Source organism: Helianthus annuus, chromosome 17, assembly GCF_002127325.2.
Source record: "Helianthus annuus cultivar XRQ/B chromosome 17, HanXRQr2.0-SUNRISE, whole genome shotgun sequence".
Lineage (NCBI taxonomy): Eukaryota > Viridiplantae > Streptophyta > Magnoliopsida > Asterales > Asteraceae > Helianthus > Helianthus annuus.
Window position 1 is genome coordinate 148,818,291 of NC_035449.2, and position 22,687 is coordinate 148,840,977.

The 22,687-nt window shown below is 40.4% G+C and overlaps 2 protein-coding genes across 3 annotated transcripts; one reads left to right on the forward strand and one right to left on the reverse strand.

Annotated features, from left to right (window-relative positions):
* The first annotated feature begins 204 nt into the window (after window positions 1-204).
* LOC110926518 (probable 2,3-bisphosphoglycerate-independent phosphoglycerate mutase) lies at window positions 205-21,238 on the forward strand. 2 transcript variants are annotated; one of them, XM_022170301.2, is made up of 5 exons: window positions 205-365; window positions 19,151-19,475; window positions 19,580-19,725; window positions 19,843-20,119; window positions 20,199-21,238. In XM_022170301.2, exons 2-5 carry the CDS (start codon window positions 19,167-19,169, stop codon window positions 20,949-20,951), a joined length of 1,485 nt encoding a protein of 494 aa, XP_022025993.1. In that variant the 5' UTR covers window positions 205-365; window positions 19,151-19,166; the 3' UTR covers window positions 20,952-21,238. The 2 variants fall into 2 exon arrangements, with proteins under 2 accessions (XP_022025993.1, XP_022025994.1); XM_022170302.2 differs by lacking the exon at window positions 205-365 and adding an exon at window positions 18,303-18,448.
* LOC110926519 (probable 2,3-bisphosphoglycerate-independent phosphoglycerate mutase) lies at window positions 2,834-5,246 on the reverse strand. The gene is made up of 5 exons (XM_022170304.2): window positions 5,008-5,246; window positions 4,315-4,639; window positions 4,061-4,206; window positions 3,666-3,942; window positions 2,834-3,586 (listed from the first exon to the last, which is right to left on the reverse strand). Exons 2-5 carry the CDS (start codon window positions 4,621-4,623, stop codon window positions 2,834-2,836), a joined length of 1,485 nt encoding a protein of 494 aa, XP_022025996.1. The 5' UTR covers window positions 4,624-4,639; window positions 5,008-5,246.
* Window positions 21,239-22,687: the final 1,449 nt, after the last annotated feature.

A 22,687-nucleotide genomic window follows, 5' to 3' on the forward strand; every position in this document is an offset into this window, starting at 1 on the left:
CACGTCGGTTCGTTTACAGCCCTAGATTAGAGGTCTTAACCATTCATACTCAGTATAATGCTTAACCATCCAGAGACAAATGTCTGAACCATCTGCTCGTGAAACAAACAAGCTCAACCATATTAAGTGCTGAATCAGTTTGAGGTCCGAACCACACCTAAACTAACACTAAGAGGCCTTGTTTTTGTTAAAACCACCAAATTGAACCTAAACATATAGAAAGAAGCTTTGCAATTGCAACGGCGACCAACAATATCGGATTCTTTCCGTACATGGAAATTAAAATTAGGGCTTGAAATTAGCATCTTCCTCAGTCACCACCATCAAATCGGCTTCATAGCTCATTCACATCGTCTGCGCATCAGGTAATTCATTTTAGGGTTCTTTTCTTTACAAATCATCTTCTTACTGACTAAAGTAGTCTTCATCTGTAGTAGAATTTATGAATAATGCCCCTAAAGTTGTTGTATATCTGCAACGAATTTAAGATTAAATAATGTTATGACTGGTTGATTGATTGTGCTATAGGAAGGAAGACCTAGTTCCTGATCATGTAGATCAGTTATAAGTATTAGGTCATATTGCTCATTATAAGGATGAATGATCCTGTTGATTAATTAAACCTAATTACTGTCCCCTTTGCTAGCATTTGGATTGTGTAGCTAAGTACTTATGCTTGTGTTAGGATGATTAAGCACACTGCACACATGAACACCGACGAAAGCAATAAATGACCTGTGGGTTTAACGTGGTTCGGTTTATACTTTATACTGACCTACTTCCACGGGTGGCAATTAGGTAATTCTTTATTGAGTGACAATCATGATCACAAGTACATAGCATATGTATATATAGACTGATCTAGGGTTGATAACTTAGTGATTTAGAAATCAATAAACGGGCTGGCTGTGGCTCGGCCTACGAACCCAACAGCTTGGATTACAGCTGGTGACAGCACGCCTGCAATATCGGTTGTATGGACCTAGATGTTGAAAACGTTCATAGTCCTTTTTTTGTCAACCAATGAGGTGATGTAATCATGTAAACCGCTGGTAGCGGTAGGCAAGCACTTATCACTGCACCACCTGCTAGAAAAGCCAGATTTTAACTAGACAGTGGACACCTCTGCCTGAGGGACTCAAGCGCTGGTAGCGGTAGGCAAGCACTAATCGAACCGTTTCGACCTGTACCGTTTCGAATCGAACCGTTTCGACCAAGAATCTCTATCAAGAATAAACGCAAGATTCAAGTGTAGTGATCATTGTTACTCAAGCTCGTTAGCTATATTCAGATTCAGAGTTCATCAGATAGTCGGGTAGAGTATAAAGTATAAATTAACTGAAAATTGTATAGCTCTGTTTCTAGATTAAATTATTAAGAAGTTCCAATTCACTAGCAATACTGTCAATGTCGAATGTGCAGTCGTCCTCATGATTTGCCATTTCAACCTCACAATCCTTTTTTATCAGTAATCCGTCTATTCAATGAAATTTATTCTGTATAAAACATAGTTATGGAAATTTATTCGACTAACGTAAGCCGCATACCTGCAAATCTGCAATGGAAAACTGTTTTTAACAAATGATCAAGCCATCATGAAGACATGAACCTGCAATCGATTAAGAGCCAACAAAAACAATAAACTTTAGGTAAATCAAAAGTTTGAAGTGATTATGTACTAGTGTAAATCAACAACTCGACCATTGGTTGCAATCTTGGGCTGAAAAAAAAAACATTTTTTTAACCAACCCGATCCGACCCGAACCCGTTCCAACCCGAACCCGTTCCGACCCGAACCCGTTTCGACCCGAACCAAAACAACCCTTTTTTTAATTGACCCGCTTTGAACCGAACCCTTTTCGACCCGAACCCGTTTTGACCCATGACCCGACCCGACCCGACCCGTTTGCCAGGTCTACTCAATACATTCTTCCCCAACAACAGTGACGTAATAAATTGTGATTTAAAAGTCAAAACACTTCCTAAACAAATACTTGGTATCTTTATTATTAGCTGCTATCCTGCTACTTTTAGAGCCTCAGATATTGCAAATCCTTAACTACCCGGGCTTGATGGATTCATTATAACTTCTGACCTTAACATTTGATTTGGTCTCGCACGTAGTTTTCATTCCAGGTAAGGCACACTACATATGACTTGGGGCTGTTTGGCAACATCTGAATGGTTAAGTGCTGAACCAGTAAGAGGTCAGGTCTGAACCATTAAGTGTTGAACCAGTAAGAGGTCTGAACGATTAAGAGGCTGTATAATGCTTAACCGTTCAGAGGCAAATGTCCCACCAGTTCAGATTAGAGGTCTTAACCATTCAATGGCAAATGTCTGAACCATTCAGACATCTGCTCGTGAAACAAATAGTCTGAACCATTAAGTGCTGAACCATTAAGAGCCTCATTAAGAAGTCAAGTATGAGAGGTCTAAATGCATTATACAGCCTCTTAATCGTTCAGAAGTCAAAGTATGAGAGGTCTAAATGCATTATAGCGTAAAATAGATGGGAGAACATAACTAGTGCAACGGAGACAACGAAAATGGGAAAAGACGCCATAGTTTAACATATTAAAAAAAGAAAAAATTCAGAAAAGATCACTCAAACTTGGCATATTCTAATTAAAATCATTATTTCTTACACACAGTTCTTATTTCCAGCACATAGCTTCTGAAAAGCAGATTTTAACCACAACCCGAACCAGTAACACGCCTTTTTACCGTTTCTAAGTTCCTCGCAGCTTCAAGGAAACCGCACCACACGGTAAAAAAAACAAAAAGGTCATTTTAGTTATGTCTTTCGAGGATCATCCAAACCTAAGCAGTTTCATAATTCAAGTTGAACAAACTTCTTTATAATTCCCATCATCTCGCTCCCGGGAAACCGCCCAAGAGAACCTCGTGACGCAGCTATTTCATCCAACCTCCAAACCGAATCACCCGAAAACGCTCGACCCGGTTGACTTATTTCCTCTTCCGCCGCCACATAAGCTGACAAGTCATCACCAGCTTCAACAGTTGGCAGAGGAAACGTATCAAGAGAAGTTTGTAAAACTACCGATTCACCACCAACCGCACCCACATAGTCTTTCAACCGACATAACGTAAACGGGACAGGCTCAAAGTTATGGTCCCCGTATTCAACCGGCGTAGAGTGGTCCTCGGTGACACATAGGAAAAACTGGAATTGACCGGCTGACTCTGCCTCCCAAAGAAGTCTCGCAAGCTGCCCGATAGCTTTGTCAACCGCTTCCAACCCTTTGACTTTAAAAACAATTGCTTTATCATGACCGACATCGTCTATTGCCTTTACATGGAGAAAACCAAAATCATAGCCATCGGAAACACCGGGTTTGTGCTCGTCTTCTCCCGGTACAAAAACGTTAGGGCAAGCCCGCACGGGAGCTGATAACGCGTTTGCGATTGCAGTCGCTTTAGATGTCAATAACGTTCGATAATCTCCGGTGGCTCCAGGAGCTTCTAGAATATCAATCCCGAGAGACAAACCGAGGCCAGCTATGATCTTTGTGGGGGCGACCATGCAGGGTCGTAGCCCATGGTTCTTCTCAAACGCCGGAACCTACAAAAATCACAACGTTGTTGTTGTTGTTATGGTTATTTGTTTGATGCGGGATTTTTGTTAAGGGTATAAACCATACCTCGATTCTAATACCGCAGCCTCGTAAAAGGACGATATTGGCGATGTTTTTGCCTTCGGTGGCACATTTTTGGTTGAGAGGATGAGCGACCAAAATTTTAGAAATCTCTTTGGATAATTCGTTGACAACGTTTGCAGTGTGTTTGGCTTCTTCTGTATTGTCGAGAGGCTTTGCTTCTAGAAGCAAACGATTATCCTTTAGCGGGTCGGTTCCCGATATGTTTCCGCTTAGTTTAGGCCCTTTTACGACAACTCCGCACCTGTGTTCAGTTGCATACCTGAAAAAAAAGCCAAAAGAGTGTAATCTAATTTATAAAAGATTACCAGGTTTATTAAAGTTAATATGTCGAGTAGGCGATTATTATCGTTAGAGACTGATTTTAACATATTGCGCACCTGACTGTGACTTCATACTCGGGATACGATGGCAGCTTCATTTTATCAAGTGCTGCACACAAGATGGGCCCCTCTTCTTCAAAGTGTCGATCAGCCCGTCTGCTGGTAACCACTCCGGTTTTCTCATCGAAAGTTGCAAAGTTTGACTGATGGATTGTCAACACAACGAAAACCGGCATCAAACATTATCTAGAAACAAATACGCTACAAAAGTTGGTACATTCACAATAAGGAAGAAAGTACGGCTTACATACTTTAAAAGCGATGTCCCCGGGAGCCATGGCCAATCCAGCACCCATCGATTCAAACGCGCCTCTACCACGGTAATAAACCCGCGGGTCATAACCCAACAGAGACAGATGCGCAGTGTCACTACCGCAGCCCAACCCTACTTCAACCGGGTCCATAAGACCGTTAACTCCGGCAGAAGCAATCGCGTCTAAATTCGGCACTTTGGCAGCTTCTAAAGGAGTTTTGTATCCAAATCTTGGAATAGAAACATCCCCCAACCCATCGATTAACACGAATGCAACTCGTTTACGCGGTGTCTCTGAATTAACCATTCTTCTTGTTACACCCCTATCAAGATCATACCATAATCATAACAAACTTGAAGTAGAGAATCTTTCAAGATTCAAAATTTCGTAAAAAATTGATATGGGTATTTCATATTATGATATTCTTGATCCATAATCATGCTATATATGAACATGCACAAACTCAAATGTATACTCTTAAACTAGGGTTCATCATCAGCTGATCAAACATATACAGACAAATTGAAAGAACAACCAAATGGATAACCCTATAATCTATGTTACGATTATGTAGTGAGATTGAATCACTAGTGAAGGATGAAAAATCTGGAAAAAATGTTGTATACTTGCATTTACAAGTTATAAAGCAGGAATTGATAGTATAAAGAAGATTGAAACAGAAAGACTGACCTGATTCAGTTGAGGGTTTTGATTTAGAGGAAATCTTGGGAAGATGGTGTTGAAAAAGATTGCGTTTTGATGAATTTTTGGGTATTTGTTCGATGGTTTGCAAGGAGCAAAGAAGAATCTGACTCCCTCATGTGTCCGAATAAAATTAATTAAAATTAAAAAGTGATAAAAGCTAAAAAGCATCTTTAGGAGCCAAACAATAGAATTAGACCTGGCAAACGGGTCGGGTCGGGTCGGGTTGGGTCATGGGTCAAAACGGGTTCGAGTCAGAACGGGTTCGGGTCAAAACGGGTCAATTAAAAAAAGGGTTGTTTTGGTTCGGGTCGGAACGGGTTCGGGTTGGAACGGGTCCGGGTCAGAACGGGTTTCGGGTCGTGTCGGGTCAGTTTTGTTAAAAAAATGCTTTTTTTTTTTTAAAAAAAGAGCGAGATTGTACGTCAAGGGGCAATTTTGTCGGGTTGAAACGGGTCCGGGTCGGTTCGGGTTGATTATATTTCATCATTCTAACTTGTAAGATTTGTTGTTTCCTAAAACTAGAAGTTGTTGGAATGGTATAAGCTGGCTTAGAGTTTGTTTTCTTTTGACAACCAGATATTTTAAATTCAAATATGTAGAACATTATTTTCAGAAAACTGAAAAGTTATTTACCACACTGAGAGCTGTTGTTGAGGTAATGAAGGTCCTTAGTATTAACGGATATAGTTTATAATTGTTATGTATATATTTAGAGATAGATATTGTATTTGTTCCAGATTTATCTCTTTCCTTATTTAGTGCTAGGGTTTGTTTATTCTTTGGATCCTTTATATACGATCCTCTCCTATGTATGATCATTCATTCAGATTAATAAAGTTTCTGCACTTTTATGGTATCAGAGCTTCGGCTCTCTACCAAATCGCTGTTGCTTCTTTTTTTCGGTTCCCTACCCAGCTTCGGCTGATAACCCTGCAACATCTCTTTCAATCCCTGCCGTCGCAATCCCCTGTTCTCGAACACTACCATGGACGGCGATGGCAAAACTGCTCAACCAGACTCCTCCCAATCTGCCATCAAATCCAACCTACACCCCGCCTACTCGGTTACCAACATACAAAGCAAAATCCGAACCTTGGATGGCAAGAAAGTTACATACAGTGCCTGGATAAAACTTTTTCGGTTACATGCTACGGCATATCAAGTTCTCAATCACATCGATGAGACACCCCCACCCGAACCCAAGTCTCCGGAATATCCATCTTGGAAAGAACTCAATGCCCTTGTTCTTCAGTGGATTTATGCCACTCTATCTGATGACCTCCTTCTTTCGGTCCTGGAGAACGAGTCCACTGCACGTACTGCATGGGTCAAATTAGAAACACGAAATTTTTGAGCAATAAGAAGGCTCGTGCTGGTGCCTTAGAAACAAAATTTTGCAACCTGACACTTTCTGCTTGCAAATCCCTGGATGATTATTGTCAACAGTTGAAGGACCTTGCTAACCAACTTGCAGATGTGGACCACCCAATCACTGAGGATTGGCTTGTCCTCCAACTTGTACGCGGTCTTCCCGCCGAGTTTGATACGACCGCGTCTCTAATCAATGCTAATAATGCAGGATGGGACTTAGCCAGGAATATGCTGAATGATGAGGTAATACGTCTTGAGGCTCGCCAAAAATCTACAAACTCCGTTTTAATGGCCCAAAACCAAACACCCAATAACCAACACTCAACGAACCCTTACCCCTCATACTCCCCTACACCCAACCAACAACCTCCTAACCACACAGGGTACTCTCGTGGCGGTCGCGGCCGCGGTCGTGGCCGCTCCTATAGGGGCGGTCGGGGTCGTGGTTATGGCCGCTCACAGGGACAGCAGCAATATCAGCAACCATGGGCCCCTCAACAGTCCTCTTATCCCCAATGGGCCTGGTGGTCCACACCACCATGCCCCTACCCAACCCAACCTTCATATCAGCCCGCTACACCTTATCAGCAGCCCTCTGGCCCACCAACAGCCCATTACACAGCAGCCCCAAATTCTGCATACCCATCCACACCTCCTCAGCATCCTGGTCCACCTCAGACTGTTTATTACCAGCCCCATGTAGGCCCAAATACTTACGGACAGCACCAGCAAGGTCCACCTGGTTCCGGGTCACCGCAACAGCCGGCGTACAATGCACTTTGCCCATCTGACATTGGAGCTGCTATGGCCTCAATGAATCTCACCTATGACCCTAACACTATCATGGATTCTGGAGCTGGCGGTCATGCGACAGATGAGCAAGGTATGATTGAACACCGTGACTCTTTTCCTGTTTGTAGTAAACTTTTAGTTGGCAATGGCGCGTCTTTACCAATTCAAGGGTCTGGAACAGGTTACCTCTACCTTCCCAACCGCACCTATGTCCTACCTAACATTTTACATTGTCCACAAATTATCAAAAAGTTAATTTCTGTGCGTCGTTTTACTCGTGATAACCATGTTTCGATCGAATTTGACCCTTTTGGTTTCTCTTTGAAGGACCTTCGAACTGGGCGCCTCCTTTCCTGCCACAATAGCACCGGGGACCTCTATCCAATCACAAAACCCGAGCTACCTGCCCAAGCAAGCTTTCTCACTACCACATCTCGGCCATGGCACGATCGTCTTGGTCACCCCGGCGCTCAAGTTTTAGATGTTCTTTTTCGTACTTTCAATTTTCCATGTAATAAGACCAAAAAGTCTACTTTTTGTCATTCGTGTCAATTATCAAACAGTAAACGTCTACCATTTTATGCATCTTCTTCTTTTACGTTTGCCCCATTTGACATTATTCATTGTGATTTGTGGACATCACCTGTACTCAGCAAATCTGGGTATAAATATTACATGGTTTTAATCGATAATTACTCGCATTTTATTTGGGTTTACCCTCTAAAATAAAGTCCGAAACCTTTCCTACCTTTGTCAAGTTTCACCGACTAATTGCCACACAGTTTAACAGAAACATTAAAACTTTTCAATGTGACTTAGGCGGTGAGTTTGACAATAACGCCTTCAAAACCTTTGCTACCCAACACGGCCTTCTATTTCGATTTTCCTGCCCACAAACTTCATCACAGAATGGCCGTGCGGAACGAATGATACGTCGACTTAATGACATCATTCGCTCTCTCTTAATCCATGCACACCTACCACCGTCCTTTTGGGTCGAAGCATTGCACACGGCTGCCTATTTACACAACATCCTTCCAACCACACGCCTTAACTTCTATACACCTACCTTTGCTCTTTACCTCCGACATCCTACCTATGACCATCTACGAGTATTTGGGTGCGCCTGCTATCCAAATACTTCGGCTACCCAACCACATAAACTACACCCTCGCTCTATCCGGTGTATTTTTCTTGGCTATCCACCGGATTTCCGCGGGTACCGTTGCTTCGACCCCACCACGGGCAAAGTCACCATCTCTCGCCACGTCACCTTCGATGAGGCCACTTTTCCCTTCTCATTACCAACACCTATCCCCTCGTATAACTTCCTTGATGAAAACCTGCCACCTGGCTTTTCTTTCAACCGCTCCACCCTTATCCACCATCCTCCCACCACGGCCCCTCCACCACCATCTCCACCCTTGCCACGTCCCCATCCACAACCACCCCATACCAGTTTACTTATTCCCGCCGGCCTAAACCACCTTCCCATCCCCCACCACAGCAGCCGACATCACCACAACCTGCTCCAGCTCAGTCGTCTGCCCCGTCTTCCCGACCACCATCGACTCACCCTATGACCACTCGTTCCAAATCTGGTACCCTTAAAACTATTCACCACTCCACCCCCACCCCTTCCATCTCACCCATTCCCACCTCTTATACACAGGCCCTAACCGACCCGAATTGGTCGCGTGCCATGCAAGCTGAGTTTACTGCCTTACAAGAAAATGGGACATGGGAATTAGTTCCACGGCCTACGAATCAGCCGGTTATTAGATGCATGTGGCTGTTTCGACATAAATTTAAGTCCGATGGAACTTTAGAGAGATATAAAGCCCGGTTGGTCGTTAATGGGAAATCACAGACTGTTGGTATTGACTGTGAGGAGACTTTTAGTCCGGTTGTCAAACCGGCTACTATCCGGACTGTTTTATCATTGATAGTCTCAAGATCTTGGCCAATTCATCAGTTAGATGTGAAGAATGCGTTTTTACATGGCCATTTAAATGAGACTGTATATATGCATCAACCTTCGGGTTTTATTGACAGGCGTTATCCAGGTTTTGTATGCAGGTTGAAGAAGTCTCTCTATGGCCTCAAACAGGCACCACGGGCTTGGTATACCCGGTTTGCTACATATATTCTCTCACAGGGTTTTCGCAGCAGTGTATGCGACAACTCGTTGTTCGTTTATACCCAGGGTCATAATGTTGCATATCTCCTTTTATATGTTGATGATATTGTCCTGACTGCCTCTTCAGATGCATTCCTCCATGATATCATTCAAAAACTCTCACGTGAGTTTGCTATGACAGATTTGGGTCAATTACACCATTTTTTGGGAATTAAGGTTACGCGTCGACCGACGGGTCTATTTTTGGATCAATCTCAATACGCCAAAGAGATTATTGCACGTGCCTCAATGACAGACTGCAAGCCTTGTGCAACTCCTGTTGATCTTTCTTCTAAATTAAGTGCGACTGACGGGCCTCTCTTTCATGACCCGACTCTTTATCGAAGTCTGGCAGGGGCGCTTCAGTACTTAACTTTTACCAGGCCAGATATCTCCTACGCAGTGCAACAGGTTTGTTTATTTATGCACGAACCTCACGACTCCCATTATGCTTTCATGAAACGGATTTTGCGCTACTTACAAGGCACCTTGGATTATGGGATTCGGATGGTTCGCTCTGGTACGCACTCAATAACTGCGTATTCTGATGCTGATTGGGGTGGTTGTCCTGACTCCAGGCGGTCAACAAGTGGCTATTGTGTTTTCTTGGGAGATAACCTTATTTCATGGTCTTCTAAGCGACAGCCCACTGTTTCACGATCCAGTGCAGAAGCTGAATATAAGGGGGTTGCTAATGCTGTCGCAGAAGCCACGTGGATTCGAAACTTGTTACTTGAGTTACATGTTCCATTGAAACAGGCCTCGGTTATTTATTGTGACAACGTGTCCGCTATTTATATGTCAGATAACCCGGTCCAGCATCAAAGAACGAAGCATATTGAGATTGATATCCATTTTGTTCGGGAAAAGGTGCGCATTGGTCATATTCGCGTTCTGCACGTTCCCTCATCTTACCAATACGCTGATATCTTCACTAAAGGCCTTTCGAGGCAGCTTTTTCACTCTTTCAGGTCCAGTTTGACCGTTTGTCCGATGACCGATCAAACTGCGGGGGGCTATTAACGGATATAGTTTATAATTGTTATGTATATATTTAGAGATAGATATTGTATTTGTTCCAGATTTATCTCTTTCCTTATTTAGTGCTAGGGTTTGTTTATTCTTTGGATCCTTTATATACGATCCTCTCCTATGTATGATCATTCAGATTAATAAAGTTTCTGCACTTTTACTTAGCAAAGACTCTGATCCTGGGGGAGTTGGACGATATATTACGAATGAGGCAGTTCTCTTTATATTGCGTATTTCCTTTTGTTTTAATTAATTTTGTATATTTATTCTAGTTAAAACGGTTAAAGAAACCAGACCAACAATTGTAGGGGTATCTATCGTCTTTCGGTTTTTTATGGTGGGGGATCTGAAATTAGAGTATCTGAGAACTATTCCTGAAAAAGCACCTTCTGAAGAACGCTCATCGTAGAAAACCGATTCATCGCGAAACGGTTCGGTTCGAAGCGGTAATGGTCGAAACGGTACGCGTCGAAATGGTTCGCATCGAAACGGTTCGATTCGAAACGGTACTGGTTGAAACGGTACGGGTCGAAACGGTACTGGTTGAAACGGTACGGGTTGAAACGGCACGGGTCGAAACGGTTCCCGTCGAAACGGTTTGATTCGAAACGGTACGGGTAGAAACGGTACGGGTCAAAACGGTACGCGTCGAAACGGTTCGTGTCGAAACGGTACGAAACTCGTCTCGTGCGGAAACTCGTGCCGGCCCAAAACCTGTTGCGATCCGAAACCCGTCTGTGCAGAAACCCGTGTCGGCCCGAAACCCGACCCGTTTCTTTAAGACACTAACCCACATCGACCCATTTCTTTAATGTTGTCGACCCGCTTTGACCCGAAAATAACAAGATGGAATTTTAAGTGACCCATTAGACCCAATTAGTTAAAATATCTTACCCAAATGAACCCATATAATTTTAAAAACAACCCAAATTGACCCATTTGGAAGGCTTTGGGTCAAGATTGCCCCTTCTAAATAGAATGAGCTAGTGGTGATGTGGTAAAAAAGAGACTTCGAAGTGACTTAAGTTCAGCCAATGAGGTGCTGGTTCATTGGTCTTTAAACACCTTAAGGAGAGATCTTAGGTTCAAGTCTCACAGACAATAGAATTAAAGAAATTTGCTTTAAAAAAGTGACTCAAGTTCAATTCATGCCCGCAGCATTTAATTTATCAAACACTAAGCCACACCTTTGTCATTGTCACAAGGGTTACCATGGTGGTGACCGAACTGTATCGCAAGAGGAAGTAAAGGGGATAGTTGTTCACTTGTTAGTGTCTTCACCATAACTAACAAATTACACATTAAGATATGAGAAAAGTGTCCAAGTAGTTTTTGTGGTTTCTCATATTTCACCTATAGTTCATACACTTATAAAATTATAGCTATAGTCTCCAACTTTTGCACATTCATTATCGGATAGTCCCTAGGCCTAACATCACATAGTTTTCTCAGTTAAGTGAGAGTGAAATGACAAAAAATACTCTTACTACAAAACAAAATAACTTAAACTATTATATATATATATATATATATATAGGACAAAGATCCGTTAGGAACCACCCTTTATTGCGAGAACCGCGAGAACCAGTGTGAACACAAACAGTAACTCCTAAAAAAATCTAAAAAACACCCAAATTTTTTTTTTATTTTTTTAATATTTTTTTTGGTAAAATTCGCTATATTTAGTTTACAATAAAAAAATAAAAAAAAAATTCAAAAAAAAAAAAAAAATCTGAGTCACAGTTATCCATGCACATGTGCATTTGTATCTTTTCTTTGACAAATTCCGTAATTCATTACAAATATTAGACAATTGCACTTTCATTTACATTACCACGTGTAATACACTACTTTTACGTTAACAATATTAGAAATGCACATGTGTATCTATATGTATCAACATCAAATAAGGTGTTTTGGTACACTAATTTCTCTTTCATCTATCATTCCATCCATAATACACAAACATGCACATGTGCATTTTTGTCATTTCTTTGACAAATTCCGTAATTCATTACAACTATTAGACAATTGCACTTTCATTTACACTACCATGTGTAATACAATACTTTTTACATTACCAATATTAGAAATGCACATGTGCATCTATATGTATCAACATGAAATAAGGCGTTTTGATACACTACTTTGAATACACTTTCCCTTTCATCTATCATACCATCCATAATACACTACCATTACCTCCTACCATCCATAATACAATACCATTACCTACTACCATCCATAATACAATACCATTACCAATATTTTCACTTTATTACATGTATGTAAACACCATTTATACCATCGAACCAACATATTACATCATAAATTGACAACTATAACCAAACCATCAACCACTATATAACTAGCCAAAAAACATGTATATGGGTCTACTTCTCCATTCAAAATCACAAATTGTTTGTACCAAAACACGTTATATCATGGTTATACCTAATGATGCACATGTCCATTTTGAATATTGGTAATGTAAAAAGTAGTGTATTATGAATGGCATTGTAAATTAAAGTGCAATTGTCTATTCCTGATAACATATTACTGAATTTGTCGAAGTAATGATACATATGCACATGTGCATAGATAACTGTTAACCGAAACAAAAAACGTTTTTTTTTATGGTAACGAAATATAGCAAATTTTTTAGAAAAAATATTAAAAAAAATAAAAAAATTTTTGAGTGCTTTTTTGATTTTTTTTTGATTTTATTTTGTGTTCACATTGGTTCTCGCGGTTCTCGCAATAAGGGTGGTTCTCGCATGAACCTTACCCTATATATATATATATTTGTGGGACCCACTTATTAAAAATCAAAATAACAAGCCCACCCCACCCTCAACCGTTTCTTCTCCACCCAAGTTGTCGCCACCACGATTTTTCGTCGACCACCACCCTTGGTCCATTTCTCTCTCTTTACTATCTCTCTCTCTCTATCAGACACATCTCTCTCTTATGGCCTCATTTTGATCGATCTTGTGCACATTGGGAATGAACTTGAGCTTTTTGAACAACTACTTTATGGCCTTATTTTGTTGATTTTGCTATGAAAATTGAATGAATCCTTGTATTTTGGTTTCTGTGAATGCACATCTAATAGCTTTATTTGTAGAGAGAGTAGAGTAGAGAGAGATGTGTCTAGATGAGGAGAGAGAGTAGAGAGAAACAGTAGAGAGAGAAAGGGGGTGGGGTGGGGTTGTGTTTTTATTTTTATGGTTAGTGGGTCCCACATATAATATATATATATATATATATATATATATATATATATATATATATATATATATATATATATATATATATTTATTTATTTAATTTATTTTGTTTTACATTAAGGGAAAATTGGTCATTTTTGCACGCACTTAACACCAAAAACTAACTTCCATCCGTTTCAGGTACTATCCTAGAACGAATGTACAAAAGTTAGGACTGTAGCTGTAATTTTAGAAATTTAGGGACTATAGGTGAAAACAGAGCAAACCACAAGGACTATCCGAACGTTTTTCTCTTAAGATATTCTTCACCGGTTAATGTCTTTCACTATGACGAAGAGAAGTGGGATAGTTGGGTCAGGCCATGGCAGTATGTTGTGTTCTGTCTTGTGAGTCAGTACTTTCGCTTCATACGGGTATTCTACAATTTAGTGATGTGCTCAGGGCCAAAAATAAAATGTCTCAACTTTCTCAAGCCAAAATGTAAAATCGAAGGCATGTTTCCAAATTCACTTCGAACACCATAATTATCCAGAATCTGAATATATATAAATATATAAATATATAGGGTAATGTTCATCTGAGAACCACCTTTATTGTGAGAACCAATGTGAACACACCAAAAAAACCTAACCCCCCCCCCCCCCCCCCCAGCTAAATGCCAACAACAAGAGGCTATCGTGAACCATGAAGATTATAAGACTACGAGAAGGTGTGTAAAATTTTATACAATCAAACAATCATGCACTTTTCACTAATCAACAAATGTTTTTACACCCTTGTTTGGTCAAACAACATTGGCCCAACAAGAGGGCAATCTAGGTGATGTACACCCATTGTACAACAACGACCGTTCCTGCATGTGGGTCACACCTGCTTTGTTCGAAAGGCCCAACTGAGCTATGCATAGCACTCTGTCTCTCCTTTGTTGTTGAACCTTCGATGTTAGACGCCCGCGAGTGTTTACTTGTACGACTGGAGGGTTTTTGTCGCTCATAAGTGGGTTAAAACCGCCTTGATCTTTAGCATCGTGCTTTTCTTCACTTGCGGGGGTTCGGAACGCGTTTTCTGTTTCACATATTCGAATTCTTTTTCCATGTCAATGTCTTAATTATCAGCTCTTTATGGATTCAGGTCAAGTTTTCCCCATAAGGTGTCTGTATCATCGAGCCCAATAATGCATTATGCAAACAAACAAAAGATTACATAGGCATATTAAATTAATATAATAAATCTTGAAAAAATATTATAAGTACCTCTATTTTGCAATTTCTCCAGACGACATGCCAATAACAACCCGCAATCCATGTACAACTGACAGCCACATGTTGATCCAAATGACCGCAAGGTGCATAGTCTCCGTTTTAGCCCGTTTTCTAGTAGGTTAAGAGCATGGATGGAAACTTTACGAAATAGGTTGTGAAACAAAGGAATCTCAAGGTGGTCATTCATTCGCTTGGTGTTGCTTGCTTCCAAACATTTCTTTATTTGTGAATATTGTTTTAATACCAAAGTGTCGACCTTTTCACCAGGGTATCCATACTGCATTTAGGTGTAGTAAGCTGTTTTTTAAAGCATCATGTGCGACTTCAGCTCTATTTGTCGTATTTTGGTAAAATGTTAGCGTTTAATTGGTCTATGCAGATACAAATTAATGCAGGTAAACAAAAACATTTGAAAAATATAAAACATATTCAAATTATGTATATATTTATATGAATGTATAAATTTAAAACAAATCTTACGTTCACGTTGTTGACTGACAAGGTGTCTATGAAGGTTGGCGAGGTTATAGTCTATAACTGCTCGTTCGGAGAATCACACATTGTTATTCACTAACGAGTAAAGTCCTCCCAATCCAGTTGAGTAATGGAATTCTTGTAATATTTTACGATATTCTGTAAAATGTGGAACCTGCAAAAATATATGTGTGCGTTCGGGGATATTTTTTAGCATGCGTTTAGCATGGCTTGGTCTCTATTTGTAAAAATTACATGTTGCTTCATAAACTTGTGCAACATAGACCTGATCTTCTCCAGGATCTAGGCGTACGCTACTTCCTGCTCGTTTGAAAGAAATGCATGCAAAACACAAAAGGTTTGGTTTGTCGATGTCATACCCACTGATGCTTGCTAAACAGACTATAAAAATTAACTAAATAAGACTCTCGAAGCTAGACACTAAAAAGCTTTAATTCTAGACTCGACCTAAACCACACAATCAGCAAGTGTACCGATCACTGTAGTATAACCCTAGGAAGTCCGGATATCGAACCACGAGACTCTATGTATCACGAAAACTAGACTTTAATAGACACTGACAGACGCGACTAAAACTGTTTAATTGTTTAGGGGGGGTGTGTTACGGAAAATCTAAGGAAATTTATTTAAACTAAATAATTAAACTAAGACTAGATTAATACGAAATAAGGCAAAAGGCTTTTCTAATATGACGAACGAGACCACCTAGACTAGAATCCTGGATTTATTTTAAGAGATTACCGATTAAGTTAACTGCATGATTTATGGAACCGGGATCTTATAGTACTAAACCAATTAAGACACCAACATCCTCAACCCTTCTCGAGGTGAAACTTATGGCGTTACCTAGGCCGTTAATCCTACCGGTTATTAGACGTCTTTCCAGTTGTCTAATTATTGTGTAAGTACCCTAATGTTGACTTACTCTTTTCCAATCATAGATCTAGGGTAGTTTAGGTTTCTTGACTTGACTTGATAGATTAATACACCGACGGGGCAAGTAAGGCACGACCTTTTCCAAGGACTGTCTAAAGTAACGAAGATTTGCCATTAGAATACCCCGTCGCGTCGCGCGACGGGTAAGAGTCTTCATCGCGGCGTAGCGCCACTACATGAAATGGCAGAAATTCTTTATTTATTTGTGGTGTCGTGCGACCTCGATATGGTTTAGCTGTGGCGTAGCGCGACAGCTAAAAATGACCAGACTTGCACGGAAATTGATCCGCTTCATCTCTCAAAAACTCCAAAATAAATCCAACTCTTTTCCAGCTTGTTCCGGGACTTGGCGTTTCAACATTTTGGCTCGTTTTCACTCCATTTTCAGCAATATTAAGTACCAAGACCTGGAAAACACAATCTGATCAATAGTATGCACATTCTCACTAAAACGAAACTAAAAATAACGGAAACTATACAAATATCCCCACACTTACTCTTTTTTCATCCTCGAAAAAGAATTGTGCAACGGAATCAGAGATGAATAATCACTCGGGTCAAAAATTATTTATATTTTATTAAAGCCAAAGCTTACGTTAGCCGCAATTGCAAATAGACTTGTCCCCTTAAACCCAAATCCAGTCTCAAGCCCTTATTATGTGAATTTAATTTAAGTGCGGTCAGTCTACCTAGGGTCTCACACTAGAATCTACAGTCCACCTACTCCCGCCTCAAGCTCATAGAACTAAAGGAATGATCACCGGACCAATTCCCAACCGTCTTATATCAAAACCAAGTGAATTTACAATCAATTTTTTTTCTTTTTCCATTTTTTTCATCAATATTTTTTTCTTTCAATGAGCGTATACGTTGCTTTCTCTAACCAAGAGGCAATCCGCCTGTAGAGTCGCTATCTCCAACTCGGATTACTTAGGCTTCGGTACTTTTTACTTTTCCGCACGAGACGAGTTTCGTACCGTTTCGACACGAACCGTTTCGACGCGTACCGTTTTGACCCGTACTGTTTTGACCCGTACCGTTTCTACCCGTACCGTTTCGAATCAAACCGTTTCGACGGGAACCGTTTCGACCCGTGCCGTTTCAACCCGTACCGTTTCAACCAGTACCGTTTCGACCCGTACCGTTTCAACCAGTACCGTTTCGAATCGAACCGTTTCGATGCGAACCGTTTCGACGCGTACCGTTTCGACCATTACCGCTTCGAACCGAACCGTTTCGCGATGAATCAGTTTTCTACGATGAGCGTTCTTCAGAAGGTGCTTTTTCAGGAATAGTTCTCAGATACTCTAATTTCAGATCCCCCACCATAAAAAACCGAAAGACGATAGATACCCCTACAATTGTTGGTCTGGTTTCTTTAACCGTTTTAACTAGAATAAATATACAAAATTAATTAAAACAAAAGGAAATACGCAATATAAAGAGAACTGCCTCATTCGTAATATATCGTCCAACTCCCCCAGGATCAGAGTCTTTGCTAAGGACCTTCATTACCTCAACAACAGCTCTCAGTGTGGTAAATAACTTTTCAGTTTTCTGAAAATAATGTTCTACATATTTGAATTTAAAATATCTGGTTGTCAAAAGAAAACAAACTCTAAGCCAGCTTATACCATTCCAACAACTTCTAGTTTTAGGAAACAACAAATCTTACAAGTTAGAATGATGAAATATTATCAACCCGGACCCGTTTCAACCCGACAAAATTGCCCCTTGACGTACAATCTCGCTCTTTTTTTTAAAAAAAAAGCATTTTTTTAACAAAACTGACCCGACCCGACCCGAAACCCGTTACGACCCGGACCCGTTCCAACCCGAACCCGTTACGACCCGAACCAAACAACCCTTTTTTTAAGTGACCCGTTTTGACCCGAACCCGACCCGACCCGTTTGCCAGGTCTAATTCTATTGTTTGGCTCCTAAAGATGCTTTTTAGCTTTTATCACTTTTTAATTTTAATTAATTTTATTCGGACACATGAGGGAGTCAGATTCTTCTTTGCTCCTTGCAAACCATCGAACAAATACCCAAAAATTCATCAAAACGCAATCTTTTTCAACACCATCTTCCCAAGATTTCCTCTAAATCAAAACCCTCAACTGAATCAGGTCAGTCTTTCTGTTTCAATCTTCTTTATACTATCAATTCCTGCTTTATAACTTGTAAATGCAAGTATACAACATTTTTTCCAGATTTTTCATCCTTCACTAGTGATTCAATCTCACTACATAATCGTAACATAGATTATAGGGTTATCCATTTGGTTGTTCTTTCAATTTGTCTGTATATGTTTGATCAGCTGATGATGAACCCTAGTTTAAGAGCTATGCAGTTAATATCGGTGAGATATCGGTTATATCGGTCATATTGGTCCCCTAGTAAAATATCGGTGTCAAATATCAGTCAGAATATCGGTACCGATATTATCGGCGATATTGACCGATATTTGACCGATATAACCCGATATCTCACCGATATTTGACCGATATAACCGGTATATCACCGATATTTGACTGAATTATTATTGTTAAATTGCTATATATGTAAATTTTGCATTATATTAAAATTACCGATATCTCACCGAGATAACCTATATCTCAAATATCGGTCCTTGACCGATATCCGATATTTTACCGCATTAACTGCATAGTTTAAGAGTATACATTTGAGTTTGTGCATGTTCATATATAGCATGATTATGGATCAAGAATATCATAATATGAAATACCCATATCAATTTTTTACGAAATTTTGAATCTTGAAAGATTCTCTACTTCAAGTTTGTTATGATTATGGTATGATCTTGATAGGGGTGTAAGAAGAAGAATGGTTAATTCAGAGACACCGCGTAAACGAGTTGCATTCGTGTTAATCGATGGGTTGGGGGATGTTTCTATTCCAAGATTTGGATACAAAACTCCTTTAGAAGCTGCCAAAGTGCCGAATTTAGACGCGATTGCTTCTGCCGGAGTTAACGGTCTTATGGACCCGGTTGAAGTAGGGTTGGGCTGCGGTAGTGACACTGCGCATCTGTCTCTGTTGGGTTATGACCCGCGGGTTTATTACCGTGGTAGAGGCGCGTTTGAATCGATGGGTGCTGGATTGGCCATGGCTCCAGGGGATATCGCTTTTAAAGTATGTAAGCCGTACTTTCTTATTGTGAATGTACCAACTTTTGTAGCGTATTTGTTTTTAGATAATGTTTGATGCCGGTTTTCGTTGTGTTGACAATCCATCAGTCAAACTTTGCAACTTTCGATGAGAAAACCGGAGTGGTTACCAGCAGACGGGCCGATAGACACTTTGAAGAAGAAGGGCCCATCTTGTGTGCAGCACTTGATAAAATGAAGCTGCCATCGTATCCCGAGTATGAAGTCAGAGTCAGGTGCGCAATGTGTTAAAAATCAGTCTCTAACGATAATAATCTCCTACTTGACATATTAAATTTAATAAAATTGGTAATCTTTTATAAATTAGATTACACTCTTTTAGCTTTTTTCAGGTATGCAACTGAACACAGATGCGGAGTTGTCGTAAAAGGACCTAAACTAAGCGGAAACATATCGGGAACCGACCCGCTAAAGGATAATCGTTTGCTTCTAGAAGCAAAGCCTCTCGACAATACAGAAGAAGCCAAACACACTGCAAACGTCGTCAACGAATTATCCAAAGAGATTTCTAAAATTTTGGTCGCTCATCCTCTCAACAAAAAACGTGCCACCGAAGGCAAAAACATCGCCAATATCGTCCTTTTACGAGGCTGCGGTATTAGAATCGAGGTATGGTTTATACCCTTAACAAAAATCCCGCATCAAACAAATAATCTTAACAACAACAACAACGTTGTGATTTTTGTAGGTTCCGGCGTTTGAGAAGAACCATGGGCTACGACCCTGCATGGTGGCCCCCACAAAGATCATAGCTGGCCTCGGTTTGTCTCTCGGGATTGATATTCTAGAAGCTCTCGGAGCCACCGGAGATTATCGAACGTTATTGACATCTAAAGCGACTGCAATCGCAAACGCGTTATCAGCTCCCGTGCGGACTTGCCCTAACATTTTTGTACCCGGAGAAGACGAGCACAAACCCGGTGTTTCCGATGGCTATGATTTTGGTTTTCTCCATATAAAGGCAATAGACGATGCGGGTCATGATAAAGCAACTGTTTTTAAAGTCAAAGGGTTGGAAGCGGTTGACAAAGCTATCGGGCAGCTTGCGAGACTTCTTTGGGAGGCAGAGTCAGCCGGTCCATTCCAGTTTTTTCTATGTGTCACCGGGGACCACTCTACGCCGGTTGAATACGGGGACCATAGCTTTGAGCCTGTCCCGTTTACGTTATGTCGGTTGAAAGACTATGTGGGTGCAGTTGGTGGTGAATCAGTAGTCTTACAAACTTCTCTTGATACGTTTCCTCTGCCAACTGTTGAAGCTGGTGACGACTTGTCGGATTATGTGGCGGCGGAAGAGGAAATAAGTCAAGCGGGTCGAGCGTTTTCGGGTGATTCGGTTTGGAGGTTGGATGAAATAGCTGCGGCACGAGGTTCTCTTGGGCGGTTTCCCGGGAGTGAGATGATGGGAATTATAAAGAAGTTTATTCAACTTGAATTATGAAACTGCTTAGGTTTGGATGATCCTCGGAAGACATAACTAAAATGACCTTCTTTTTGTTTTTTTACTGTGTGGTGCGGTTTCCTTGAAGCTGCGAGGAACTTGGAAACGGTAAAAAGGCGTGTTACTGGTCCGGGTTGTGGTTAAAGTCTGCTTTTCAGAAGCTATGTGCTGGAAATAAGAACTGTGTGTAAGAAATAATGATTTTAATTAGAATATGCGAAGTTTGAGTGATCTTTTCTGATTTTTTTTTATTTTTTAATATGTTAAACTTTGGCGTCTTTTCCCAACTTAAAGGAAAAATGAATTCTCTTATAAAGAGCTGTTGAGCCTACAGCTTGCCCTTCATTGACAAAAGGTGTTTATGCCTATGATTATGGAGATACTTGCTCGATCAGTCAGTTGACTCCTTTGACGAAGATGCATACACTTGGTCATGAACTTACTTCCTTCCTGACCCTTTTCATCCAGGTAAAAAATTTCCATTACAACTTTTTCATGATATAATTTAGAAGAGTAAATTGCTATTTTCATCCCCGTGGTTTGTCGAAATTTGCCTGTTCGATCCAAAAAAATATTCTTGCCATTTCCGTCTTCTTAAACATGCCAGATTCATCCAATTTGTTAACCCCTGTTAAATCTGTCCATTAATAGAGGGGTAAATTGGTCATCCCAGATATTTATTTAATTAATTTTTTTTCATCTCATTTAAAGTTTTTTAACTTTTCTAAAGATTCATCCAACTTTTTTCTACCAGCCAAACTTTGAACACTACAATATCTGTTGGATTTACAGTTTTATAATGCTGCTGCAACCAAAACCTTGACTGTCAAAACTCCATATGAATTGGATTTACAGTTCTACACTCTGACCATATGCATTTCCTGTTGACTTGTGAATTCCATTTGAAGAATGGAGGCTGCTGTTCTTTATTTTTAGTGAACAAAACTCAAAACCTTGGTAGCTGAAAGACACGGGGGTACATGCACCAATCAGTCTCTATCCCGATTGTTTGAGTGTTACCTGTCTTAGGTCCAAGGCTTGATACAAAACTACAATCGAGCCGGGGGTCTCATTGGAAGCAGCCTCTGGTAGAGGTAAGGCTGTCTACATCTACCCTCCTCGGACCCTACCTTAGCTTTGCTATTGGTGGGATTTACTGAGTATGATGATGATGAGGATGCGACCAAAACCTTGAACACCACACAATGCACCTAAAACTGTTTTCATTACATGTGCAGCCAAAACTGATTTCATTAACCAAAATTTGCAGCCAAAACAAAGTTTTCATTAACATGCCGTAATCTTTTATTCTTGAGTGCCATAATTCTAGCTTGCTCTTCATGTCGCCTAAGCACCATTCTTATCGGCTGTGGTTTCTCTTCACGATGTCAATCGGCTGTTGGTCCAACGAATTCTGTGTCAACCGATGTGATGAAACTATGTAGATTGGCTGTTGATGTAAAAATTTTGAATTTAGGTAGATAAGAATGTGCAGATAAAAGGGGGGAGGGGGGTTATATAAAAAGAGGTGAAAAAAGAAATTAAAAATTGTGGAATGACCTTTACCCCTCTTTTTAACACACTTTATTTAAATGATGGTTAAAAAGTTGGATGAATCTGGCATGTTTAAGAGACGTCAGGGACGGAAATGGCAAAAAAAAAAAAATTGGTTGGAACTGGTAAATTTCGACAAACCACAGGGACGAAAATGACAGTTTACTCAATTAAGAACAAGG

Excerpts from the sequence above, each read along its gene's own strand:
- LOC110926519 (XM_022170304.2), bottom strand. The coding sequence starts at position 4,623 with ATGGTTAATTCAGAGACACCGCGTAAACGAGTTGCATTCGTGTTAATC. Across the intron at positions 3,943-4,060 it reads GAGTATGAAGTCACAGTCAG|GTATGCAACTGAACACAGGT; the intron begins GTGCGCAATATG and ends CTTTTTTTTCAG. Across the intron at positions 3,587-3,665 it reads GCTGCGGTATTAGAATCGAG|GTTCCGGCGTTTGAGAAGAA; the intron begins GTATGGTTTATA and ends TGATTTTTGTAG.
- LOC110926518 (XM_022170301.2), top strand. The coding sequence starts at position 19,167 with ATGGTTAATTCAGAGACACCGCGTAAACGAGTTGCATTCGTGTTAATC. Across the intron at positions 19,476-19,579 it reads CAGGGGATATCGCTTTTAAA|TCAAACTTTGCAACTTTCGA; the intron begins GTATGTAAGCCG and ends ACAATCCATCAG. Across the intron at positions 19,726-19,842 it reads GAGTATGAAGTCAGAGTCAG|GTATGCAACTGAACACAGAT; the intron begins GTGCGCAATGTG and ends AGCTTTTTTCAG.